A 24,097-nucleotide genomic window follows, 5' to 3' on the forward strand; every position below is an offset into this window, starting at 1 on the left:
AATCAGGTGATGCACTTCTGAATGCTCAAGTTAGCAGCTCTAAACCTGCAAAGACAGAGTCCTCAATTCCACAAGGTAAAAGGCTTTCATTATCAGGCATCCTAATTAACTAGGAAAGTGTTTTACAGAAGTGAAAACATAAATTGTCACTGCAGGATCTTATGTGGTTACTGATCTGGAGCTTTATTGTGCAACTGACTTTTTTGGCTATGCAAATGTTATACTTCTAAGTTGCAGTTACTTCTTAACAGGTTGAAAACAGTCTCTGATACGTATAGAAAAAGGATTCAGTATCTAGAATTTTCAGCCAGATTATCTGTTAGACAAATTGTTACTTACAGAACAGTAAAGCTTAATCTAAGCTCCACTTCAAAATTCTTTATGCTAGTTTTTCAGACTTACTTAATTTTTTGAGTTAATGAATTTCTTATTTGCTGAGAGGATATAGATACCTCCAAAGAGCTTCAAGATACCAATCCTGAGTATTGTAAAGTTTGTATTTGTTTCAAATTGTATACACAAGTTACTCTGTTCTTCACATACTCCTTTGAGACATACTTTAAATACATTCATTTTAAAAGTACGTAAATATAAATGTATGTTTAGAAATAAGTATACATGACATTATATATGTTATAATGTAGTTGTTTAAAATACTTGACTATTTTTAGACTGTGATTTTAGCAGTTTAGACTAGTGAATTTAGCAGTTTTCTAATTAAGAGATACTGCTGTAGTAATACTTGAAGTTAATTAGTTTGGCGTAATCAATCTGACCTCTGTGCCTGGTAAGATCATGGCGCAGATCCTCCTGGAAACTGTACTAGGGCACATGGAAAATGAGGAGGTGATTGGTGATAGCCAACATGGCTTCACTAAGGGCAAATTGTGCCTGACAAATTTGGTAGCTTTCTACAACGGGGTTACAGCACTGATGGATAAGGGACAAGCAACTAGCTTGATCTGCCTGAACTTGTGCAAAGCATTTGAGACACTCCCACACAACATCCTTGTCGCTAAACTAGAGAGAGACATAGATCTGATGAATGAACCACTTGATGGATAAGGAATTGGCTGGATGGTTGCACTCAAAGAGTTGCTGTCAATGGCTCAATGTCTGGCTAGAGACCAGTGATGAATGGCATTCCTTAGGAGTTGATATTGGGACTGGTGCTGTTTAACATCTTTGTCGGCAACATGGACAGTGGGATTGAGTGCACCCTCGGCTATGTGTTGTGGTCAGCACACTGGAGGGAAGGGATGCCATCCAGAGAGACCTTGACAGGCTGGAGTGGTGGGCCCGTGCAAACCTTCTGAAGTTAAAGACGACCAAGTGCAAGATCCTGCATATGGGTCAGGGCAATCTCAAGCACAAATACAGGCTGGGTGGAGCATGGATCGAGAGCAGCCCTGAGGACGATTTGGGGGTACAAGCTCAACATGACCCAGCAATGTGTGGTTGCAGCCCAGAAAGCCAACCATATCCTGGGCTGCATCAGAAGTATGACCAGCAGATCAAAGGAGGTGATTCTCCCCCTCTACTCTGCTCTGGTGAGACCCCATCTAGAGTAGTGTGTCCAGTTCTGAAGGCCCCAACATAAGAAGAATGTGAACCTGTTGCAGTCCATGATGAGGGCCACGAAGATGATCAGAGGGCTAGAGCACCTCTCCTGTGAGGACAGGCTGAGAGGGTTGGGGCTGTTCAGCCTGGGGAAGAGAAGGCTCTGAGGAGACCTTATAGCAGCCTTCCAATACCTTGCTTATAAGAAAGATGAGGAGAAACTCTTTAGCAGGGCCTGTTGTGATAGGACAAGGGGTAATGGTTTTGAAATAGAAGGAGCTAGATTTGGACTGGACATAAGGGGAAAAAAAAAAAACGTTACACTGAGGGTGGTGGAACACTGGCACAGGTTGCCTGGAGAGGTGGTAGATGCCCCATCCCTGGAAACGTTCAACGCCAGGCTGGATAGGGCTCTGGGCAACCTAATCTAGTTGGAGATGTCCCTGCTCCTTGTAGGGGGATTGGACTAGATGGCCTTTAAAGGTGCCTTCCAACCCAAATTATTCTATGATTCTATAATTTCCGAAACTGGAATAAAGTAGTATAATTTTGAAGGTAGCTGTACTTTGAGCAGAAGGAGGAGCTAGATGACTTCCAGAGAACCCTTCCAATCTTAAGTTTCCTGTGATTCTGTGAAAGATTGCTGATCAGATAGAAGGTAAATGTTTGTGTTGGGAGAGCTGTATGATAAACACAGAATAATCAAGCTCCTGCTTCCGGACTTTTAAAACCATTACCCCTCATCCTGTCACAACAGGCTGTTCAGTAGGGCCTGTTGTGATAGGACGAGGGGTAATGGTTTTAAAATAGAGGGAGGTAGATTTAGATTGGATATTAGGAAAAAAATTTTTGCAATGCAAGTTGTAGAACACTGGAACAGGTTGTCCAGAGAGGTGGTGGATGCCCCATCCCTGGAAATGTTCAAGGCCAGGCTGGATGGGGCTCTGAGCAACCTGATCTAGTCGGAGATGTCCCTGCCCCTTGCAGGGGTGTTGGACTAGATGACCTTTGAAGGTCCCTTCCAACTCTAACCATTCTATGACTTCAGCAGTCTTTTTGCAAGGTTGCAAAAGAGTTTTTCTACCTGCTACACTTTGATTTCTATCTCTTTGCTATTTTGTTGTTACCTTCGTCTTATTACCCTTAGAGGACATTGATATGAACAATGTTAGTGCTGTGGAGTTGTGTAGAGGAAGGCACAGTATTTTTTAGGTACAGCCATGGTCTTACAGATGTCTGTTTTTGAAAATTATTTGTCTAAAAAAAACCTAGACGTATCTCACCTAATCAATTCCTCATCAGTGAGGCCACCTTGAATGTGGCATATTCATGCTGCCTGAGCCATGAGTTAATTCGAGGAATGAAATACCTCATCTGTAGTTTTTGTTGGCCTATGATATTGACTTACTTGTGCATCAGGTTTTGGCTGACTATTTAAGTGTCACACTTGCCATATGAGGATATTTCTTAAATCATTAGTAAATCAGAAGTTTTTTCTATTTTTTACATTGCATATATAAAAAGAGAGAGGGAACTTGATATACAGAGCCCTTTGAAAAGGTTTGTAATATATTGGAGGTCAGGCTGGGCGTACCAGGTCACCATTAGCTTTTATGTTTTATAGGCACATAAATTAAAAATTCTTTTTAAGAAATTTATAATGATTTTTATGTCTCAATGTACTACTGACTCCTCTCAAAGTATACAAAGCTTGCTATGACTAGTAATTCCTTAGCAGAGTAGACTGTTGCAGATAGACTTGTGGTGTTTTACCTTAATGCAACGTAAAATATATCGCTTATGAATTATTTTGAGGTGTTATGATTTTTTTCCTCTAACTTTAGACTCTATAGTCAATATGATAGCTGTGCTCTTTGTAAATTCTAATGTAGTGTTTGGGAAGCATTTTCAAGTCCTTGGTAGTTTCTTCTGCTTCCTTCTTAGAGAACTTCTGTATGCACTTATGGAACAGAAACTGTTCTCCATTTAGTGCATTGGGCTTTTGAAAAATCATCACTATACTCTGTAAGAGAAATTACCAAGTGGTGTTGGAAGCACCTCATCCCCTCTTTCTTTTTTTTTCATTTGGTGTTTTTTGTTTTGTTTTGTTTTTAAATCTGGAGACACTGATTCACCAAGATATCAGTCCTATAAAGAAAGTGACACAGGAAGGAAAGTGCAGTTTGGTGCTGATTTTTCCTCACTCTTCAAGTTAGTAGACAGATGGTGCATATCATCTGAACTGGAAAATCAGCTGAGACAGAGCAGCAGCTCTTCTATATCACACTGGTGCTGCAAAGCTGCTGTTTGTTTGTACTTCACTATTGTTAAGTATATGTGCATGTAAGTAATACTTTTTCTTCATCCAGTTCTTATTTTATATAATACTTTTATTATGCTTATGTTTAAGTTTCTCCAGGATTGGGTGAAAGCCATGCAGTAAACGGAGGAAGCTGGAATGAGAAGTCTGTAAAAATCTCCTCACAGATTGGTGTAGGGGAGGAGAAATGGACATCTGTTCCCTCAACTGCAGCTGGGAAGAGGAAGACTGAGACATCGGCTTGGGGCCAGGACACTGGAGATGCTAACGGAAATGGAAAGGACTGGGGTGTAACGCTGGTGGGCAGGCCCTGGAAAGAACGTTCTTTGTTCACTCCTATTGGTGAGCTATTTCAAGGAAAACTTGCTTCGCTTAAACGTTTTTACATAAGTATGTTTTTTAGTAGTGAATCTCTTGAGTAGCTTTATATATTAGGAGTTTATATATTTGTAGTAGTAGTTTATATATTAAAAACCAATATTGGAGCCGTCTAGTGAAATGTGAACTAAGCAGTTTCTGTTTACTGTAAGTTCTGATGACTGAACTTCTGTGTTTCTATTTACAATTTAACCGAGGTTTTGGAGTTTATCTGAAATAAAATTATTTTTGTGAAAGAATCAATTTTTTTTTATGTATCACTCTCCTGAAATTCTGAAAGTGATTACTAAGTCATTTTGAAGTGTAACTTCTTTTTTTAAAGAATGTCTTAGAACCCAGGTCGTAAGTCTGTTCTGTTGATCCAACATGATCAAATCAACAGCGTTTGGTTTTGGCAGATGTTTGTTTAGGCTTCAGGCATGAAGATTGTTCAGCTCTGGTGACATTTAGTGTTACACTGTTTTTCTCATTAGAAATTGGTTGTAGTCTTCTCTCATTCATTTTTTATCCTTTGTCACTAGTACTGTCCATGATAATAATGGAAAAGAGAATTCTTCATTTCTCTCTGTGCAACAACCTTCTACTTATTTGTAGATACTGTAATAGTAATAGATACTGTAATACTTCCCACTGTTCAGTCTAAGAGATCCTAGTGTCTTCTGGAAAGCAGTGTTCCTTTGTAGTCAGCAGTGTTGATCTAGTCTTGACCTCTTTTATTTGTCTCTCATATCTTGAAATGTGGTTCCTGAGGTTAGACCAGCTATACCGTTGGAGGCTTTACTATTGCCAAGTAGAGGCAAAGGGCTTTTTTCCTATTCCAGTTAACTGTATTCTGCTTTATAGTCTAATAAGGTATTCCTTAATCGTTGTAACCAGCTTGTTGTTGTTTTTGTTACCAAGAATACATCATGCCTGACCAGGCTGATTTGCTTTTGGTGAAATAACTAGTTCTGTGGGTGAGGAGAAAGCAGCAAATGTCTTTTATGATGACTTTAGCAATGCTTTCAACACTCTCACAGTGTTATTGTATCCAAGTTAGGATGGTTGAAAAACTGGTTGAGCGCAAAGGTAGTAGTTAAGTAGTTAGTGAGTCATACTCTACCTGGAGGCTGGTAACAAGGGGGATATCACAGTGCTCTGTACATACAGCTTTCAGGTTTATAATCTTTATAAATTACCTGGAGGAGACAACAGTGTGTCATATACATCAGATTCCCAGATTACACCAAACTTGAGTGGGGGGCAGGGGGATCTAGTTGATATAATCCAGGTTAGGAGTGCCATCCAGAGAGACCTAAACCAGCTGGAGAAATGGACCAGCAGGAACCTGAGGAAGTTCAATGAGGAAAAATGTGAAGTGCTGCACATGGGTAGGAGGCACCCCTGGCTGGGACCTGACTGTCTGGAGAGCAGCTCTGTGGATATGGGATCTTGGTGGACACCAAGCTGGACATGAGCCAGCCATAGGCCCCAGCACCAAAGGACACCAACAGTATTCTGGGCTGTGTTAACAGGAGTCAGTAGATTGGGCGTACTGATTATCCACTTCTTGGACCACATCTGGAATGTCCAGTTTTGAGTGCCTGGCCCCCCAGCTAAGTAAAAATAAATCTAACCTGATGTTTCTTTTGACATATTAGTGCCACTGATTATTTCTGCTTATTTTCTACCTTACATTTAAGAGAGTCGTGTATATCTTAAAGTTTAATCAATATCTCCCATTTGTCAAAAATTGTTCTGAACTCAGTTCTGTTCTTTAACATACAAACAATTTATTCCAAGCTAGGTTTCATCTACAGAGTTAGTAAATACACTTTTCAGTAACTTAGATATTGCAATAATAGGAGGAAGAATAATGGGGCTTAAAGCACAATTTACTTTTTATTTGTGAGAAATTCATATATAGAAAAGGCTGTAGAGGGAAAATGATCTTAGAAAGCTTGAAAATTGTTTCAGGCTGAATGTTCATACAGTCGCATCTCTATCAGCACTGATTGTCTCATGTAAGAAGCAAAATAATGCCTTCAGCTGTGTGAAATGTTAGAATAGCTAGAACTTCTACTGTTTTTCTAACCCTATTCATAATTAAATAGCTAACTTGTTCAATACTGCCAGCAGTGTGAAGTTCTCTTTCTTTTTTTTTTTTTTCCTTCCCCCAAGCTGGCTGGAATGTGGATGCAAGGATTAATACCTCTGAACAGAATTCTACTTCTTTCTCTTCATTTGGATTAACTCCTGGAGTTTCTGGTATGTATGCCCTTCCAAAGATTTTTCCACTCGCTTCTACCTCACCAAGTGGAAATAGAATTAGCCAAGTATTACTAATACACATCTTTCCATTGTTCTTTGAAAGTAGTACTGGTAACTGAAAACAGGTGGAAGACAGGTTTTGTGAAAGCCTATAAAGCTTTTTTTGTTATTCTCAAATTATGCAATAAAGTAACAGGTTTAAATTGATCATCAAAAGCTAGATCAATAAGATGATGATACGTCTTATTTAGCCTTCCTGTTTGTGTGTTGAGTCTAAATAATGAGCATAAGAGATGCTCAGTATGGCTGCGTCTCAAGTTGGAGATCTGAAGATTGCCTTCTAGGAAAGTCCACTTGATCTTCTGGGAGGTTTGTTATTTGGTGGTTGGGTTTTTTCCCATCAAGAACTGATGCACTACTTTCGAATTACAGGCAGGATTTGAAGTCCTGAGTCTTTTCTCTGTATGATGGATGGGAAAGCTGAGCTCTGGGGTTTTCTTATTTTGAAGAGTGAAATTGCTGTAGAGTGCAAACCTGGCTTCATCACAAATCTTGTGCGTTAAACTACTGACATAAGTGCTACAGTGATTTATTATAGAATAAAGAGATCGTATGTCAGGTTTTCTGCTCTGGCTTGCTTACTCCCATTATCTAATGAGCTTGGCATGGCTATTTTCTTTCAGGAAGTAGCTCGCCAAGTGCTTATGCACTTCGGCTATGTTTAATTACATTGCAGGTTACAGTATTCTAACTGTGAAACTGGAGCTCAGTGTTGTGTGGCTCACGAGTGCTTCATTCTCTGTGCACATCTGAGCCAGGATAACAAAGAAGTTATAAGTTCCAAGGTCTAATTTATAAGACTTTCCAAAGAACAGTTAACTTAATGCAAACTTAAGAAACCTTAAGTTTATTTAATGAAGTAGGGCAACAGACTGATCTGAGATTCATCTGCCATACCACTATTCCAACTTTAAGTGTGAAGACACTTTGATACACATTGATACCCATTAGCCAACAATGTTTTAATGCAAAGGGACCACACTAAGTATTTACTTCTGACTTGTGACTGGCTTGCAAAAAAATGAGAGCATGTCAAGGTTCCTGTCATCTGAGCTGTCTTTTGCAGTGGCGTTTATAAAATAGACACCCAGGTAGCTATGGTCCTATTTAAACTTTGTTTCAAAAGTAGATCTCATCATAAAGTCTCACAATTCAGTCTCACAATTCAGGTTTTCTGGGTTTATTTTTTCTAAAATGATTTGTTTGCTGATGCCTTGTTTTTCTTAAAATAATAATGTTAGATGTCTTACACTTTCCGTTATCATGACTGATATTGGCCTTACTGTTGTTTGTCTTGCTTCTTTTATGTTCCTGAAACCTTTTACTTGAAATGAAAAATGGATTCTTAGTAATGAATAGTTTAATTGCTATATCTGCAATATGATTGATCAGTTTTCTTTCTAGTAAGAAAGTTTTCTTTTAAGCTTCTCCCTGTAAGAGTTCTTACTGATATAGGGTAATAATTTTACTACCCATAAAAACCTTGCTGTATTTTTCAGTTTGAGGAGACTGCTATTATTCACCCTGCTTATCTCTGTTTTCCGTATTCTTCTCATGACTAAATTTTTTCTTCCTGCTTTGGTTCCCGTGTTTTTTGAATATACCTCATTTTCAAGAGCCTTCTAGTTTTCCTGTCCTGTGCAGACTTAATTTTCTTTCAGCCTTCTACCTTACTTTTCTATTTTGATTAGAATTTCTTTACCCAAGAAAACTCAGGAAGCTTGTCAACTTACAAGTACAATTTTATTTATTCCCTTTCAGGATCCAACAGTGAGTCAGTTTCTCAGGCTGGTACTTCTGATTTTCAGTGGGACTTAAGTCATGCTCAACCCCCTGTTGATGATGAATGGTCTGGGTTAAGTATGTTCCTCTAAAATGTTCATTAACAAATTTTGTAATTACTGTTACTTTAAAGTGTAGTTACTTATATTAGTTACTTGTATGAGCCAATTGTGAGCATCTGAAGAAGAAACTGGAATGTTTCAGTTCTGAGGGCTAATTGACAGTTTGAAGAAAGCAGGAAGTATTTTGATGAGTGATAATAGAAAATGATTAGGTTTTAGATAAAATATTTGGATATTGAAACTCAGAAGTGAAAGAAGTGAAAGGTAATTCTGGCTTTTGCTAGAAAATCTTGGTAATCAATTAAATTAATTTACTGCAAATAATAAGAAAAATCTACTGCAAGTCTGCAAAACAGACTTGAAATATATCTTCCTGTCTTTTATCTGGTTTAAGGATAAGAGAAGCACATTTCAGTTAAGCATTTGAAAATGATCAGTCTAACATGTTATCAAAAGCATAACTTACATTACTGAGCCTAGAATGTTTATGTCTATAGCTTCTGTTAATAGAGTAATTCAGTCATAGATGTCAACTAATTGAAATGTACACTAATAAAAGTGGGGAAATAATGGAAGTTTAGGCCAATGTGGTACACAGATACACCTTACTGCTTCATCAGGTTAAAGACAAGGAAATGGTATGTACAATTCCCAATAATTATTATTATTAATAACAAAGAATGAGTTTTTTCCTGGAGGAAAAAAATAGTGAGAGGGGAACTAGTGGGAGAGCAGTAGCTAAACTATAAAATGTTATGTTGGGCAGTAATCGTTTTTTCAAATTAGTAAGTTTTAGTGTCCAAAGTAAATGCAGTGAAGTAGTATTTTTATATTAAAGCAAGAAATGGAAAAGTATTGTAAGTAATCCTAAGATCTCCAAGTGTATTTTTGGTTTCATAATGTTTCCCAGTAAATTTAGTTGGGTTTATTACTAGGTTTCATTTTTACTTAATTTTCAAATGTTGAATCTGAATCCTGCTGTAGTTGGCAGACCAAGTTTGCCTGTTGTCCTTCCACTTAGCATAGAATGGGGGTTAGTAATATTTGTGATGTTAATAGACACGTAAAATGAGAGATTGTCTTTTATAAGATGTTCTGTTTTAAAACCGGCTTGCTGTAGCTTTCTACTAAACAGACAGTCAAGGGCTTAGTTCTTCCCTTCATATATTTTAATTTTTTTTTATAACTGACCCTTTAAATATATCATTCTTGTATGACAACATAAATATGCATCATTGTAAATGAACTGTAGCAAAATGGAGTAGGGTCTTAGTCTTAGAAAAAATAAAAATATTTTTGAATAGTGTTACAAGATGACTCAGATTTATTTTCAGATATATCACTGATAAAAGATTCTTACTAAAGTAAGATTGATCAGTGTTATAGTTCATCTCAATTTTTTCACAAACTGGGAGGAAGGTTTAAGGTAGAGAACAACTCTTTTTAAGTTTATTCCTCTTCACATAGTCTATAAAAGTACCTCAAAGCAATTGCATCTAGCTAGCTGCTGCTGTGACTAGTTTGTAATCTCATTGCTCTTTAAAGTAACCAAGTCTTACTCATTACGTACAGAAGTCTTCCACCTGTCGTTGAATCTTTACATTTTTTTCAGAAATATAGGAAATTAATGTTTATATCTGATATCAAGAAGTGGTTTTATGCGTAGCTTTATTTGTTTATTTTTAAATTGTCAACACTATTAAAGTAAGGAGACATTCCTGAAAGTCTTTTTAATCTTTTGTAGATGGACTTTCTTCAGCTGATCCCAGCTCTGATTGGAATGCACCAGCAGAGGAGTGGGGAAACTGGGTAGATGAAGAAAAAGTTGCTTCTGTTCCTCAACCTGAAGAGATATCTGATGTTCAGAAGGTAAAAGGTGATATTTTCTCTTTAGCCTCAAGACTTTGCCCTTACCACTGCCATTTCTTAAAGTAATTTAAGGGTAATGATAAAGGTAATCTCTCATCTCCTTTACACCGATAAGAGTAGCACAATTGTGTTTAATGCGTACACAGAGAAGGAAAATGCTGAATATTGTTATTGAGAAAATAGAAGCAACTTAGCTCCTGTCAAATCTTACTGTCTCACTGTAACATAAGGGTTACCTTATTGTTTTAGACTAAGAGAAGATTTAGATATTTTTTCATAGGTACATCTTAACAATATCTAATTCTTTGTATGAGAAACAGCATTTCCGTGCCAGTAGTACATTGTGCTCTGTTGCCTTTTGCATTCACAACTCTTGTGCCTGTATTTCCAGATAGTGTATAAAGAACTTATTCTTCCTGAAGTGAACTGAACAGATAAGATTGTATTAATTTATACTTTTATATGCAATTAAATTCTTTATAGCTATTAATTTATATTTATTCTATAGAAAGCATGTTCCATTGCCATTTGAAATGTTAAATACCTTCTATTCCTGTGTAAAGGCTTCAGATAATGAAAGAGAAAAAGCGGAGCCAATTCTTCAGAGTTCTACAAGTGGGAAATCCAAGAAAAAGAAGAAGAAAAAGAAGAAGCAGGGTGAAGAAGCTAACTCTCCTGTACAGGTAAATGGAACAAAATCTGGATAATCTGAAAGGCAGTTTGTGAGGAATTCACAAAATCACCTTATTTTTATATATTAGTAAATTAAGCAAAAAATATTCTAGGGAAGTTACTTTCTTTATGCTATTGGATTGTCTACTATTGTTTCTCAAGAGTTAAAGTAATCCTTTTTATTAGTATTTCCTTTACTTTGAATGACTATGTGTTTGACTTATGAATACGATGTACTTCTGCTGGATTTATGGAAAGCGTGAAATATATGGAAAGTATTTGTCCTGAATTATATATTTTCTATCAAATGAGGATTCTGTACTGTAAGGATGCTTCCAGCAGGAAATTTCCTCTGCATGGGAAGCCTCCTCCGATCCTTTGGAAGACAGTTGCCTCAATAGGCATAGCTAGTTAAGAAAACAAGAGAAATTGGAGCTTTCTTTTAAAGTACAATTGAAGTATAATTCTGTGAGAATATAGTGGTTTTCTGAAGTACTGTCATAGCTTGATTTATGTGAAAAGGATCAACACCTCAAACTCAGTAGGTGGAGCTACTCTGTGAGTCAGATTTAAATAGGATACATATTATTTGCAAACTGAGGATGGTTGGAGTTTTCTGTGTTACTTAAATAGCTTTTGAAGAATTACATTGGAACAGATTTGTTGTAAAAACAGCAAAAGCAGATTACACTTCACTTGGCAATTGACTAATGGTTGAATAGGTGAAAACAAGTACTTTCCTAATAGGAAGAAGCTTTTAGTAGCTCATGCTCAGAATACATCCTGCTTCTGCCTGTAGTGACAGCCATTCATAATTTAAGTTCTTTTTGAAATGTTAAATGCTCAGTTGAATCTTGACTAGGTGAACTGGAGAGAGGGGGTAAAGCATTACTTCAGTCATTCTTCCTTTGGATTTGCTTTTTATGATTCATGTTTTCAGTCTGAGATTTTATTAAAGCAGTTTTGAAAGATTAAATTGTTGTTACATAGAATTCTTCTAATGTCTGTATGGAAATGGATGCTTGTGTCAGTTTGCAGTGTTTCTTTTGAGGCAAATTCGAACTGAGGATACTAGGATGGCAGCTTTTTTATAATTGAAATCTGTCATGTTCTGATACCTGCAATGGCTCTAGGTGTAAGTCAAGATTAATAGGTTATGGTTAACAGGCATTTGCAGATACCTTGCATGGACCTTCAGGGTAGTGAGTGCCTTCTGAATTTTTTTTTCTGTTGTTTGTGAGCTGCCTTATAAGTTGTAAGGCTGTTGCTTGATAGGAGCAGACAGAACTGCTAATGCATTACAAATAAGTTATCTTTATTATAGCAATTTAGTAATTTAACTTGCCAGTCTTACTTCAAACTCATTTAAAATTTGTATATTTATCCTCTGAAAATTGAACATATTCATTTAAACAGCATCATCTTTCTCATTGATTGTGCTTAAGTGTTCACACTCATATTTGTTGGCTTTAGTGTTTGTCAAGGCAGTGGAAGCTACCTTCAGAACTAGATATAAGGCAATATATATTCTTGCCTGTCCAGAGTGAACAGGCTTTGACTGTGACTACGTTTTCACAAGGTTCCAGGGGAAATAAGTGAGGGAACAATGTTTCAAGAAGGTACTTTCAGCTTAAAACTGGAGACCTGTGTTCTGTTTACTGTTTATCAGCCCAGGATTCTTCTGGTGTTACAAACAAATGTTACTACTCTCATTCCTCATGTAAAATGAAAACTTTCCACCATTAGAGTGCTTAAGGAGTAAAGCTTTTGAGATACTTGAATACTTTGAATATATATTCAGTTTCTGTACCAAGAGGTTTGTTTTGCAGGTGTCGTGGCAGGCTAAACTGGGTTGAAAAAATATTATTGAATCTTACTGTATGATAGAAAACTGTACAGGTTAATGTGCAGAGCTTGCATTTTAAATCATTTAACTTGTAACAAAGCATAGAATTGAGAGCAGTCAGGTCTCACGATACTTTTGCAAAGATTTTAGAGTAACTTCAGTTTCATTTCATAGCTTTGTAACTTCACGGGAATGTGAAGTGCATTTCATTCCGAGATTGGGGTTTTTGTTAGTAAATTGCGTGAAGAGTTCTACTTTCTGGGCTTTATTGGGTTCTATGGGTCGTTTTGTATTACGTTCTATAAATTTTGAGTGTTAGCATAGGCTAATATTAGGCCACTGCTTTGGGGGTTTTTTAGGTAGATTTTCTCAGTTATAGAAGCTGATTATGGCAACAAAACTGATGTGCTGGGAAGAAAAGTTAAACTTTACTGTGAACATAAGTTCTTTTTTATTTTTATTTTTTAATTTTTCCCTTCTCCCCTCCATCTTTCCCCCCCCCCCCCCCCCCCACCCAGGACACTGAAGAACTGGATAGAGATGCTGGAGAAGAATTTCAGGAGGATACCTCAAAAGTTCAACCACAGCAGGAAATAACTTTTTCTCTGAAGACCATAAGTACTAGTGAACCAGCTAAGGTAGGGGTGCAGAATTTGATTTATGTTACAATTTCTGATCTGGAAGTGCTCAAAGTCCATTGAAACATGAATTTCTATAGAATCATATAATGGTTTGAGTTGGAAGGGACCTTTAAAGGCCATGTAGTCCAACCGCCCTGCAAGGAGCCAGGGACATCTCCAACCAGATCAGATTGCTCAGAGCCCCATCCAACCTGGCCTTGAATGTCTGCAGGGAGGGACTTCTACCACCTCTCTGGGCAACCGGGGCCAGTGTTCCACCACCCTCGTTGTAAAAAATTTCTTCCTTATGTCTAGTCTAAGTCTACCCTCTTACGGTAGGTAAGGTTACAGTAGGAATACTGCTTTGGGCTGTATGTTGATGAATGTAAAGATGACTGAGAGGATGAATTTTAGATATAGGTCAGTTATGAGTTTCAAAAGGCATATCTACTCTGCAAAGTAGTGTCTTCTAAATCAGTAGTCACTTTCATGACTGTCAAGTTATTTCCTTATTTGAATATTCAAGCAGTAGTTTAAAACTTTGAAATCTGGAAACCTCAGAAGTAATAGGTCTGGGCACAAGACTAATAGCATACTTTACTGTTTCGTTGCAACAGAATGAAGTGTTACTAACTTACTGTATTCTGACTTAAATACAGTCTAAATTTCATTTTTAATTGCTGTGCTATGCTGACTAAATAAGAAAAGTTTTTATTTGAACCAATTCACAAACTGACTGTTTGCTTCAGCTCACAGTTGAATCATAGAATCATAGAATCATAGAATGGTTAGGGTTGGAAGGGACCTTCAAAGGTCATCTAGTCCAACCCCCCTGCAAGGAGCAGGGACATCCCTGACTAGGTCAGGTTGCTCAGAGCCTCATCCAGCCTGGCCTTGAACGCTTCCAGAGATGGGGCCTCCACCACCTTTCTGGGCAACCTGTTCCAGTGTTCTATAACTCGCATCGTAAAAAATTTTTTCCTAATTTCTAATCTAAATCTACCCCCCTCTATTTTAAAACCATTACCTCTCATCCTATCGCAACAGGCCCTACTGAACAGCCTTTCCCCATCTTTCTTGTAGGCCCCCTTGAGGTACTGGAAGACCGCTATCAGGTCTCCCCGGAGCCTCCTCTTCTGCAGGCTGAACAGCCCCAACTCTCTCAGCCTGTCCTCATAAGAGAGGTGCTCCAGCCCTCTTATCATCTTCGTGGCCCTCCTCTGGACCTTCTCCAACTGGTCCATGTCCTTCTTGTGTTGGGGGCTCCAGAACTGGACACAGTACTCCAGTTGAAACAAATGTTCTGGAGAATACAAGCTCTCTTTAATCTTTCTCCAACTAGCAGCTTTAGATAGTTATCCTACAAGCATCACGTTGTAGGAAGAAGTAAAGTATTTAGTATTTCTAGTGGTATTGGTTTTGTGTTTCATAAAGAGTGAACAATTCTGGTGAGACAGCAGTTTTGTATCACAGAGTATCTATCAGGATATTGAGTTTTACTTTCTAATTTCTAAGTATTTGTTTTGTAAAGATAACAAAGTCTTAAGATTCAAATTAAAATATTAGAATGGAATCTTTTACGAGAAGCTGCAGGTCACCAAAGAAAAAGTACAGAAATTGTTTCGTGAGAACATGTACCTTGAAAAGTACATTTGGACATACTTTCAACTTGTTTTAAATATCCTACATTAAAGTAGAGCTTTTACTGTAATTATTTAGTTCAGGTTCAGTTCAACCTTTATTCAAGGTTAGCAGCAGCTACCTGTTCTTACTAGTACAAAGTTGGTTTTATGTTTTTTTTTTTAAGCTGTGTCTGAAAAAAGAGAATCTGACTATGTGTACAAGTGGCATACGCTTTTTTTCATGGCAGTGTATGTTTTTTAAAAAACTTAAAAGCCAATACATTGTTTTGTGTTGGAGGCCATAGATGAAAATCTGCAGACAGAAAACTCATATTTGGATTGTGACATCAAGGTGGTATTTTGGACATCTAGAAAGAGGTGTACTGGTGCATCTCAAAAGGCTAGCGTTTGTTGCTTAGACATCTAAATCGATTTGAGAAACACTTTTCACTACATATAATGATTAATTTGATCTGCAGTTAGATATTTTATTTTTTTCTCATGAGGTATCAGCACTGCCAAAATATCAACCCAGTTTCAGTGGACTTTGCTCGATTTAATATTTAAAACCATATCAGACTTCCTAGGTTATCTGATGGCATCAACTCCGATGCAGACCTACAGTGGGCACTATTTTTTGGAGGCTTGGGTGCTCTTGTTACTCTTATCATAGAATCATAGAATCGTTAGGGTTGGAAGGGACCTTCAAAGGTCATCTAGTCCAACCCCCTGCAAGGAGCAGGGACATCTCCAACCAGATCAGGTTGCTCAGAGCCTCATCCAACCTGGCCTTGAATGTTTCCAGGGATAATATTACATAACATACTCCTAACTCTTAAACTCAATCTGTTCACGTATATGTGCCTGTATAGCTGTGTTAGTGGTGATTTTGTGAAACAAGACATAGTCTGTATTAAATTTGATGTGGGGGCAAAGGACAAACAAAACTATTACTAAAAACAGTCACTGAAAGTTAGTTGGACTTGATAAAGGACAATTTATGATTTGTTGTATCTGACAATGCAGATGCTCTGTCAGTCCTTATCAAGTCTCCTTGCCATCAGATTTGGCTTTGTTTGTAATTTCACACACGCAAAGATGTTTTCTGATGATGTTTGACTTAGCTGTTCCAAAAAGTTTTACAAACAGTCAGTGACTGATGTGTGAAATGGATGACTTAAGTTTCCAAGGTGTGTAATCTAGTCTTGAGCAAATGCTTCAAAACATGAGAACCAAATATGAGGAAACATAAACTGATATTAGAGTACAAATAAGTTATTATCCAGAATATCTTCAGAAAGACCAGAAACAGCTGAATGTTGAACACTTCTGATTTTTATCTGGTGATTGTATTTTACCCATATTATACATTGGGCTGTGTGGAAACCCGTGGCATTTTGTCAGCAGGCACAGGTTTTAAATGAAGAGATATCTTTGGAAGTCCTTCATTTGTAACAGCTTCACAAGTCACTACTTCATTAATAAATTGTAGAATCGTGCATATAACTATCTATGTTATCAATTAGGCTTTATTCATTGTTTCAGGTTTCCTTTCTGAACTGATTTGTTAACACAGAATGTCCTAGCAAAGAGTAGTTCCCAATTCTTAATGTGTGATATTAGTATCCCCTTCCCCTCATCTAAAATTCAGACAGAATTATGGTATTTGTATGGTACTTGGAAAAATGTCCAGGTAATGCTATATGTACCTGCATAGTTACATTTGCAGTAATACTGCATGCTTTAACATTCAAGCTGCAACATGTTTGTTAGTCAACCTGAGATGGCTGCATGCCGTTTAGATCTTAATTGAGTTGCTTTACCTGCAGGTAGAGAGTGACTCTGTCTTAACAAAACTATACCAGTTACCTGAATCAATTACCTTGCACAAGTAGGAGTTTTAAGTCTTCCTTCTGTTTTAGAGGCCGCATCTATTTTGTTAGAGTTCACATATTTATGTAGCTGATGATGGCTAACCATTAGACAACATTAGACTTGGCTAAGCTTTGGAAATCCTGTAGAATGGGAGTTCATTTTATCAATATAGTTGATATTAAAAAAAATTAAATTCAAGATTACCATATTTTCAGTACGTTAAGAGAAATATTGCAATTATAGCTATTAAAAATTTTATTTCAGCTGATGTGTAAGGGCACAGCAAACTCCTCTATTCATAAATGGTGAGAGAACTGCTACCCTCTAAATTCATGTGTTAGGTTTTTTTAATTAAAGCTGTTTTAACTTCTTGCTCAGTATGATATGGTTAAAAAGAAAAGTTAAAAGTGTATCTTTTTACTCTTCTGTGACAAAAATTTTGATATGATTATATTACAGTGATAGAAACGGTACAAACTGGTAACTATAATCTAGGATCTGTGTACATCCACATCAGTGGCTGGATGTAGACTTAACTGTTTCATTGTGATAGTTCCAGGTCCTTGCTGTTGTGACACAACTACAGCCATGACTTCTTGATAACATCTTAAAGTTCGGGATTTATTGCTGGACTGAGGCACTGTTTTCTAATACACTCTTACTTTAAGCCTTTTGTCAGTACGTTACTTGCTGTGGGATCATACAGTTTTTTTATGTTCTGAATTTCCTATTGGAATGTCAAAATGTTTTTTTTTTTCATTTTGACTTCTGTTTTACTGTACCTTAGTTCCAGTAAGTGCTACACATAAGCTACAGTTACATCTTGTCTCTGTAGTGGGAATCTTCAAAATAGACTGGATAACTGGAAAATATTAGGAGTATCTTTTACTTGGCAATTATTCCTAGAGTAATTCCCACTGAAGTACTTTGCTCTTGCAAATATCTGTTATTCTAATATAAGCATACAGAGCATTTTGAGGAGTTGATAGGAATGACTGCAAGTGCTTTCTAAAGATCATAGAAGTGTAAAAAAGTTTGATTTTTTTTTGTTGTTGTTGTTTTTTTAGTTACATATTTGGACCTATACAGCTTGCCTGTTTGCCTTGCAACCAAATGCACATGTCACCATCTTGCATCTGTTCTGAATATGTATTGTAGAATCTTTCTAGGATCTTCGTGATTTTTAGATTGTTCTCCCTTTCTTTGCATATCGTGTATTTCAAGAAGAATTCAATTTGTGTGGTTTGTCTTTGCTTGTATGTAACTAAACGTTTTGACACTAGATGGCAGTCATAGTCTTGCAGCCTTGATTTAAAAATTTTAAGGATTCTAATATCGGCTTAATTTTTCAATTCCATCTTTCCAGCAACTGCTAAGTTTACTACCAAAATACACCATTTAAGAGTGTTTTACTGTTCTAGGTCTTAAACTTTTGGAAACTTTTTTTTTTTCTGTTTTTCAAATAGCCTGAGGAGGCTGCTTCGCTTGCTGTTTCTACTGAGCCATCTGTAATTGTATCAGAGAGCGATTCTGACAAGATCGCTTCCCAAGTGCCACAGATGCTGCAAGAGACAGATGTTTCTAGTCCCAATATTAAGCAAAACAGTGTGCCTCCTCCACAGAGTAAGTATCTCTTAGTAAAAGTAATTTGAGTGAATTCAGGATGTACTTATCTCCCCATAGAGCATACAGAGTCGGAATGCTTTGTCCTAAGGTTTGGGTTTAGACGGCTGTATCAGGTACTTATGGCAACATGCATAAATTAAATACATATTTTAGCTTTTGTTGAAGTACTTCAACAAATGTGCTTTCGCTGTGAGGAAAAACTGACTTCATATGCTTGAATGACTGAAAATGTGTGTTGGCCTTGTCCAGTCCTTAACAGATGTTTGGATGTACTCTTCACCATCAGGACTGGAGTTTCATGCCGTGACTAAGTAGTTCTGCCAACACTGTTTCAAAGGCCTGCTTGTGAGTCTTCAGTGGAACAGATGGGTACCAAGACAGCAGTTGACAGGATGTTTAGCTGCCAGAAATTTGGAAAAAAAACCCAAGCAATTCAATCTTCAACCTACTGGGTTTTGGTTTTTTTTTTTTACTACTCAGCTTAGCTCATTAACATCTTTTTCCAATTGCTTCCATGAAATACAGTAATAACGGAGAAAGACAGTTGGTAATATGGGATTAGAAAGGAAGGAACTGGGTGATGCACTTATTTTTGTTGTAGCCTAACAGCACATGCATCAGGCAGGTATATTGCTTTTTAAAAATGTACTGTGCCCAGATATGCTGAACATATCCTGTTGTACTCAGCAAAAGTGCTTATACTGAAGTACTCGCCCAGTGTGACAGAAAAATTAGAAGAGAAGTCAGGAGATTAAAGGCATTGTTTTAAAAAGAAAATTGTCTGAATTAGGCTTTTTAATGAGATTAGTAAATACTGACAAAGGGTTGAAGTACTAAACCAGTTTTTAATAACAGAACAAAATAATTACTTCATAATTTTAGTCTCATCCAACAGCGTTAATTGGCTTCTTGATTTTGAAGTCGATATATCAACTTAAAACTTTTTGTACTGATTCTAAAATATGAAGGCTTTTGTGACTGATTCATGCCTCAGCAATTGAAAGAACATTTCTTATGTTCAGCATATAAAGTATTTTACCTGATCTACCACTTTTGGCAGCCAGCATGTTTTAAGACAATCTGTTCTAATTAAATAACGTAGTGCTTCTTTATTTGGTTATGGATTCCATGTAACCACATCTTTACATAGTTCATTATTTTTAAAATTATTCTTCTGACATGTAACTTAAATTTAGTGGTTAAAAACAGTGTAATCTGATAAAAGTGAACACTTAATCTCAATTGTGTACATGTACATTATTTCCAGTTAGCCAAAAAATGTCTGCTGTAAATAATACATTTTACAAAATTACTTGGCTTAGTTGAGTATCACTGTGTATTTGTGGTGTAAAAAAGTAGGTTGAAATTAGCAAATGTTGGTTTAGAGGCACTTCAAATTTAGATTGTTTGGGGGAAGCAGGTAAATATAGCTCTCCTTCAAAAATCATGCTAGTTGATTGTTCTGAATTACTTCATGAGGTGTACTATCCAGGATTTTAAAATGGGTGTACTATATGAGGTGTACTATCCAGGATTTTAAAAGTCAGTTGTAAACTTTCTCAGTCCTAACACTGTAGTTATGTTTTGTTTTTAGCAAAGTCTGAAGAAAGCTGGGAATCCCCTAAACAAGTTAAAAAGAAGAAAAAAGCAAGAAGGGAAACGTGAACTTCCTGAGATGGACATGTTGCTGAATATTGTCCTGAAGATTATGCTGTTTATGCAATAATTTGTGAACATGTACAGAATTTTATATAAATTTCAAACAATTTTTAAAAACAGAACTGCTGTGAACACAAACATCTTTAAAAAGGAATCAAAGGAAAGTAACTCTATGGTATAGCAAACAGAACATGCTACATTTGAAAGACATTCTGAAGAGTCTGTGTTTCCAACTCTTGGAGAGAGATCTTAATTAAAAAAAAAAAAACTGGTTTTACAACACAGTGCCCTGTTTACAACAGATTACACTCTCATCTACAGCTGCGGATAAAAGGTTAATTTAAAGGAAGGGTTTTCTGTAAAAATAATTGTCTGTACAATAGTGGGTGTTTCTTGCCTCTCTTATGAGTGATGCATTAGAAGCACAGAATGTCAACAACCATTTGAATTTGTTTCATGCCTAAATCAAAGTGCTTTGATTAAATACGTAATCTGCCATATCTTTACCGTAAGTTGGTTAGCAAGTCTGCTAGCTATTACAGGAATCACAAGTGCAAATCATTAACCATTTGTACAGTCAGACCTTCATGGTTTATTATATGAAGTTAACATAATAAAACTGCTTTGGGTTAAAAGTTTGAGAATGTGATTTGAAACTTGAGTATGGTTCATGAAGTTATTTTTGATAATGTCTATTACCTTACTTGAATTATTGAAGATAACAGTATATTTTTAAGAATGCAGTAATGTGCATAAAATTGGTTTTCTCCTTCACTCCCTACAGTTCTTAGTTTATTCAGACTCCTATCTAAAACTTTATTCTTTGAACTTTTAAGCTCATGGAATCAGTTGAAATCAAATTTTCCCTTCCCGTAATGCTTTTTAACTTACCATACCCAATTCTGTCCTGTCATACCCAATTCTGTTCTGTTCTCTGTTACTAAAACTCTGAAGAAAGCAAAGTGAATATTTTTTTCACTCACAAATTATTTGGGATTTCAGACATCTGTTGGAGAACTGGAGTGGCTTCAGACAGCTTTAATTGACATTGTCAAGACCAGTTATCAGGAACACATTTTTTTACTGCCTTAACCTGTAGTATGTAGAGTGTGTCTAGACTTCTGGACAGGAGTTAGTGTTTTTATATAAAAAAATAAAAATTCATGCAAGTATAGCAGTTGTAAAATAAAGACCATTTCCTGCTTGAAACTGTTAATTAAAATGGTGTTTAAGATGTGTTGTCATTTTCAGGCACTGTGTAATTACATGGTATCAAACTGGCAGATGTGTTTGTGTCTGTAAGGTGCATGCTCAGCCATGTACACTGTAAATAGCCTTTACAAAAATTTGTTCGATAAGGATGAATTAACATCACCTGGTAAACTCAGTTAAAAAAGAGCCAAGATTTTTTTTTTAATGATTGAATTCTGGTTTTGTGGCACAAACAGAATTGTTAACAGCTGTAACACATGGTACTGATCAACAATCTTGTACTGTCTTACTGTACTTGACTGCAGTTCAACAGTATTGCAAGGCAAGGAGAGTTAACGCAACAGGCTGGTTGTAATTGTACTGAAAATGCACCTTGCTAATGGAGAGCTTTCCTGGTGAATGGATACTAACTTGCACAGGTATTAACCCCTGTATATCAGGAAGATGTGACACTCTAAATTGATTTGTTAAAATAAATTGAGCATATTTACAGTATTGATTTGTTTACTGGGAGGGAGTAATGCCTGAGACTGATACCTGTCAAGGTTCATGTAAAATAAATTTAGAACTGAAGTACAGCTTTCCAAGGAATATCTTAAGGCAAACGTGAAAAACAGGATATTACAAAATCGTACGGAGTCCTTTACATGTAAATAATATTTTAATTTTACTTGTCATCTTCATAGAAAAGGTTAAAAGAATACCCTTTGAATTCAGGTTTGTAGTGTATGTCCAAAATGTCTGTTTCCAATCTGTATGTTGTGCTACGAGCTGCTTTGGTAGAAAATATGAAGATTTTATGTAATCTGAGAGACTGCCCCCAAGGGCTTTCACTGCATAAATTCTTTTTTCCTCTTGAAGATAAAATTGGTTATATGTCTGGGTTAGTAAGCTCTAGCTCTTGAATAGCTTGTCATTTTGGAAAAAAGAAACAAACTAGCTAACAACATAAGAACTCTGCTAATTAACTGCTATTACTAAACAGGATCGTATAAATACATAGCCTTCCTTTCAAAATGTTGTTACCTATTTAGCAGCACCTCTTAACTGTTTTCTTAATGTGCAGTTTCAGCATCTTAGAAAGTGAAACTTGCTTTATTTGACAGTCATTGAAGAGGTAGTAACTGTATAGCATATTGTCTATAAATAGAAACTGGGTTATCTATGTACTGTCATGTTTCTATGACTCAAGCAGTTGTTAGTCTTAATGATACATTGAATCCAGACTTTGGTACTTGGATAGAAAGAGAAAACACCATTTAAAGAAACTTAATTTTTTTCTTCTTTTTTTTTTTTTTTTTTAATGCATGGAATGGTTTCATAAATCCAATATGTTGGGTTTTTTTAAATACTCTGAAATTACTTGTATGCGTAATTTAAATGTTGTTATGATGTGTAATTGGATAGTCATGGCATATTTTTTTCTTTTGTGGGGAGGGAAAGGTGTACAGAACTCATACGTGCTTGTAACAAAGGTAGCAACTGTGCATTTGTTTGAAGGGGGGTGAAAAATGTATTTCTGATGCCCTTTTAGAAGTCTAAAGAAAAAAGTGCAAGAGCAAAGCACTACTTTAATATTTACTAAGAAAGAATGTACATATTAAAAACATTTCAAACTTTATAGAAATACTTCTAGTACTGTTGTGTTGTAACTGAATGGTATCTCATTGGAAAGTGCCTTATTAATAGTTCCTAGCCATGGGATTGTCCTGTGAATAAGGCTTTTCAAAAGCGCAGACATCAGAATACATGGTTTAAGCAGACTTTCGGCTATTATTAATCGTAGATGTTTTGCCTTTAAATGACTCAAGTTGGTCACCAGGCAAGATTTCAGTTGCTAAAAAAATGCAAGTCTCTTGCAGCCCCTTGTACCTGTGCATCTCATTCTAGTGGCCTCTGAGTACCAGTGAAGGACAGGGTTTCAGTGTTCCAGGCCGGTACTGAAAGATTTCTTTATCATTTTGTAAATTGAAGAAAACAAAAACTAAAAAATTGAATCACTTCTTAAAAGATACTGATAAAAATATTTTACTCTTAAAATTCCAAGTGAGTTGCTTCATTTAAGAACTAAGAGCGTCAGTTGAGACAATTTGAGTGGGGAGAAGGGCCAGGAAGGGCTGCGTGACCAATAGTTTTTAACCTGAAAGTAGTGTGGTATCACCGTGGATTTTATTCCCTGCAGGACTAACAGAACTGCTGTTAGTTGGAGTAGGTGTTGGGAACAAAGTGGGAGAACTCATATTTTGTCAGATGGGTGGGAAGGGTGGTAGAATTATTGTTTCCTGTACTCTATAGCATGTTGCTATTAATGGTTCATAGACAGTACCTGCAGAAACTTGGTTGAATTGCCAAAATTGTCTGGTCTCCGTATTGGGTCCCTTCAGTTTATGAAACTATTGAACTTCAGTTCTTTTAAATATCTGATTAGTTGTACCAAGCTGAAGGCTTCTGGCTCACTGAAAATCAGTTTCTTTACTGAAACTCTGATGTCTTTAATTTTGGTGAATTCTGGAAGGGAAAAATTGCATTTAAAACTCTTAACATGAAACTACTGGTTTCAGGGTTTCATACAACGCTTTCAAAAAAAAAAACCCACATGCTTAGGAACATCTGCAGCTCAAAGCAAGTACATTTTCTGTCCTATTTGTTAACATCAAGTGACCTCTTAACTTGGCTCAGTATTT

At 36.5% G+C, this 24,097-nt stretch overlaps 1 protein-coding gene across 2 annotated transcripts in view; it reads left to right on the plus strand.

Moving 5' to 3' along the window:
* MTDH (metadherin) overlaps positions 1 to 23,040 on the plus strand; it is a 36,656-nt gene extending 13,616 nt beyond the window's left edge. The window contains exons 5-13 of one of the 2 annotated variants that reach the window (XM_086741073.1): positions 7 to 75; positions 3,980 to 4,222; positions 6,419 to 6,505; positions 8,330 to 8,428; positions 10,157 to 10,281; positions 10,845 to 10,964; positions 13,318 to 13,437; positions 18,383 to 18,539; positions 20,137 to 23,040. In XM_086741073.1, coding sequence (XP_086597199.1) covers positions 7 to 75; positions 3,980 to 4,222; positions 6,419 to 6,505; positions 8,330 to 8,428; positions 10,157 to 10,281; positions 10,845 to 10,964; positions 13,318 to 13,437; positions 18,383 to 18,539; positions 20,137 to 20,207 — 1,091 coding nt within the window. In that variant the 3' untranslated portion in view covers positions 20,208 to 23,040. Of the gene's footprint in view, positions 1 to 6; positions 76 to 3,970; positions 4,223 to 6,418; positions 6,506 to 8,329; positions 8,429 to 10,156; positions 10,282 to 10,844; positions 10,965 to 13,317; positions 13,438 to 18,382; positions 18,540 to 20,136 lie in introns of both variants that reach the window. The other variant, XM_086741072.1, reaches the window with a different exon arrangement.
* Positions 23,041 to 24,097: the final 1,057 nt, after the last annotated feature.

The sequence above is a fragment of the Chlamydotis macqueenii genome, chromosome 2 (genome assembly GCF_036417535.1).
Source record: "Chlamydotis macqueenii isolate bChlMac1 chromosome 2, bChlMac1.mat, whole genome shotgun sequence".
Taxonomy (NCBI): Eukaryota; Metazoa; Chordata; class Aves; order Otidiformes; family Otididae; genus Chlamydotis; species Chlamydotis macqueenii.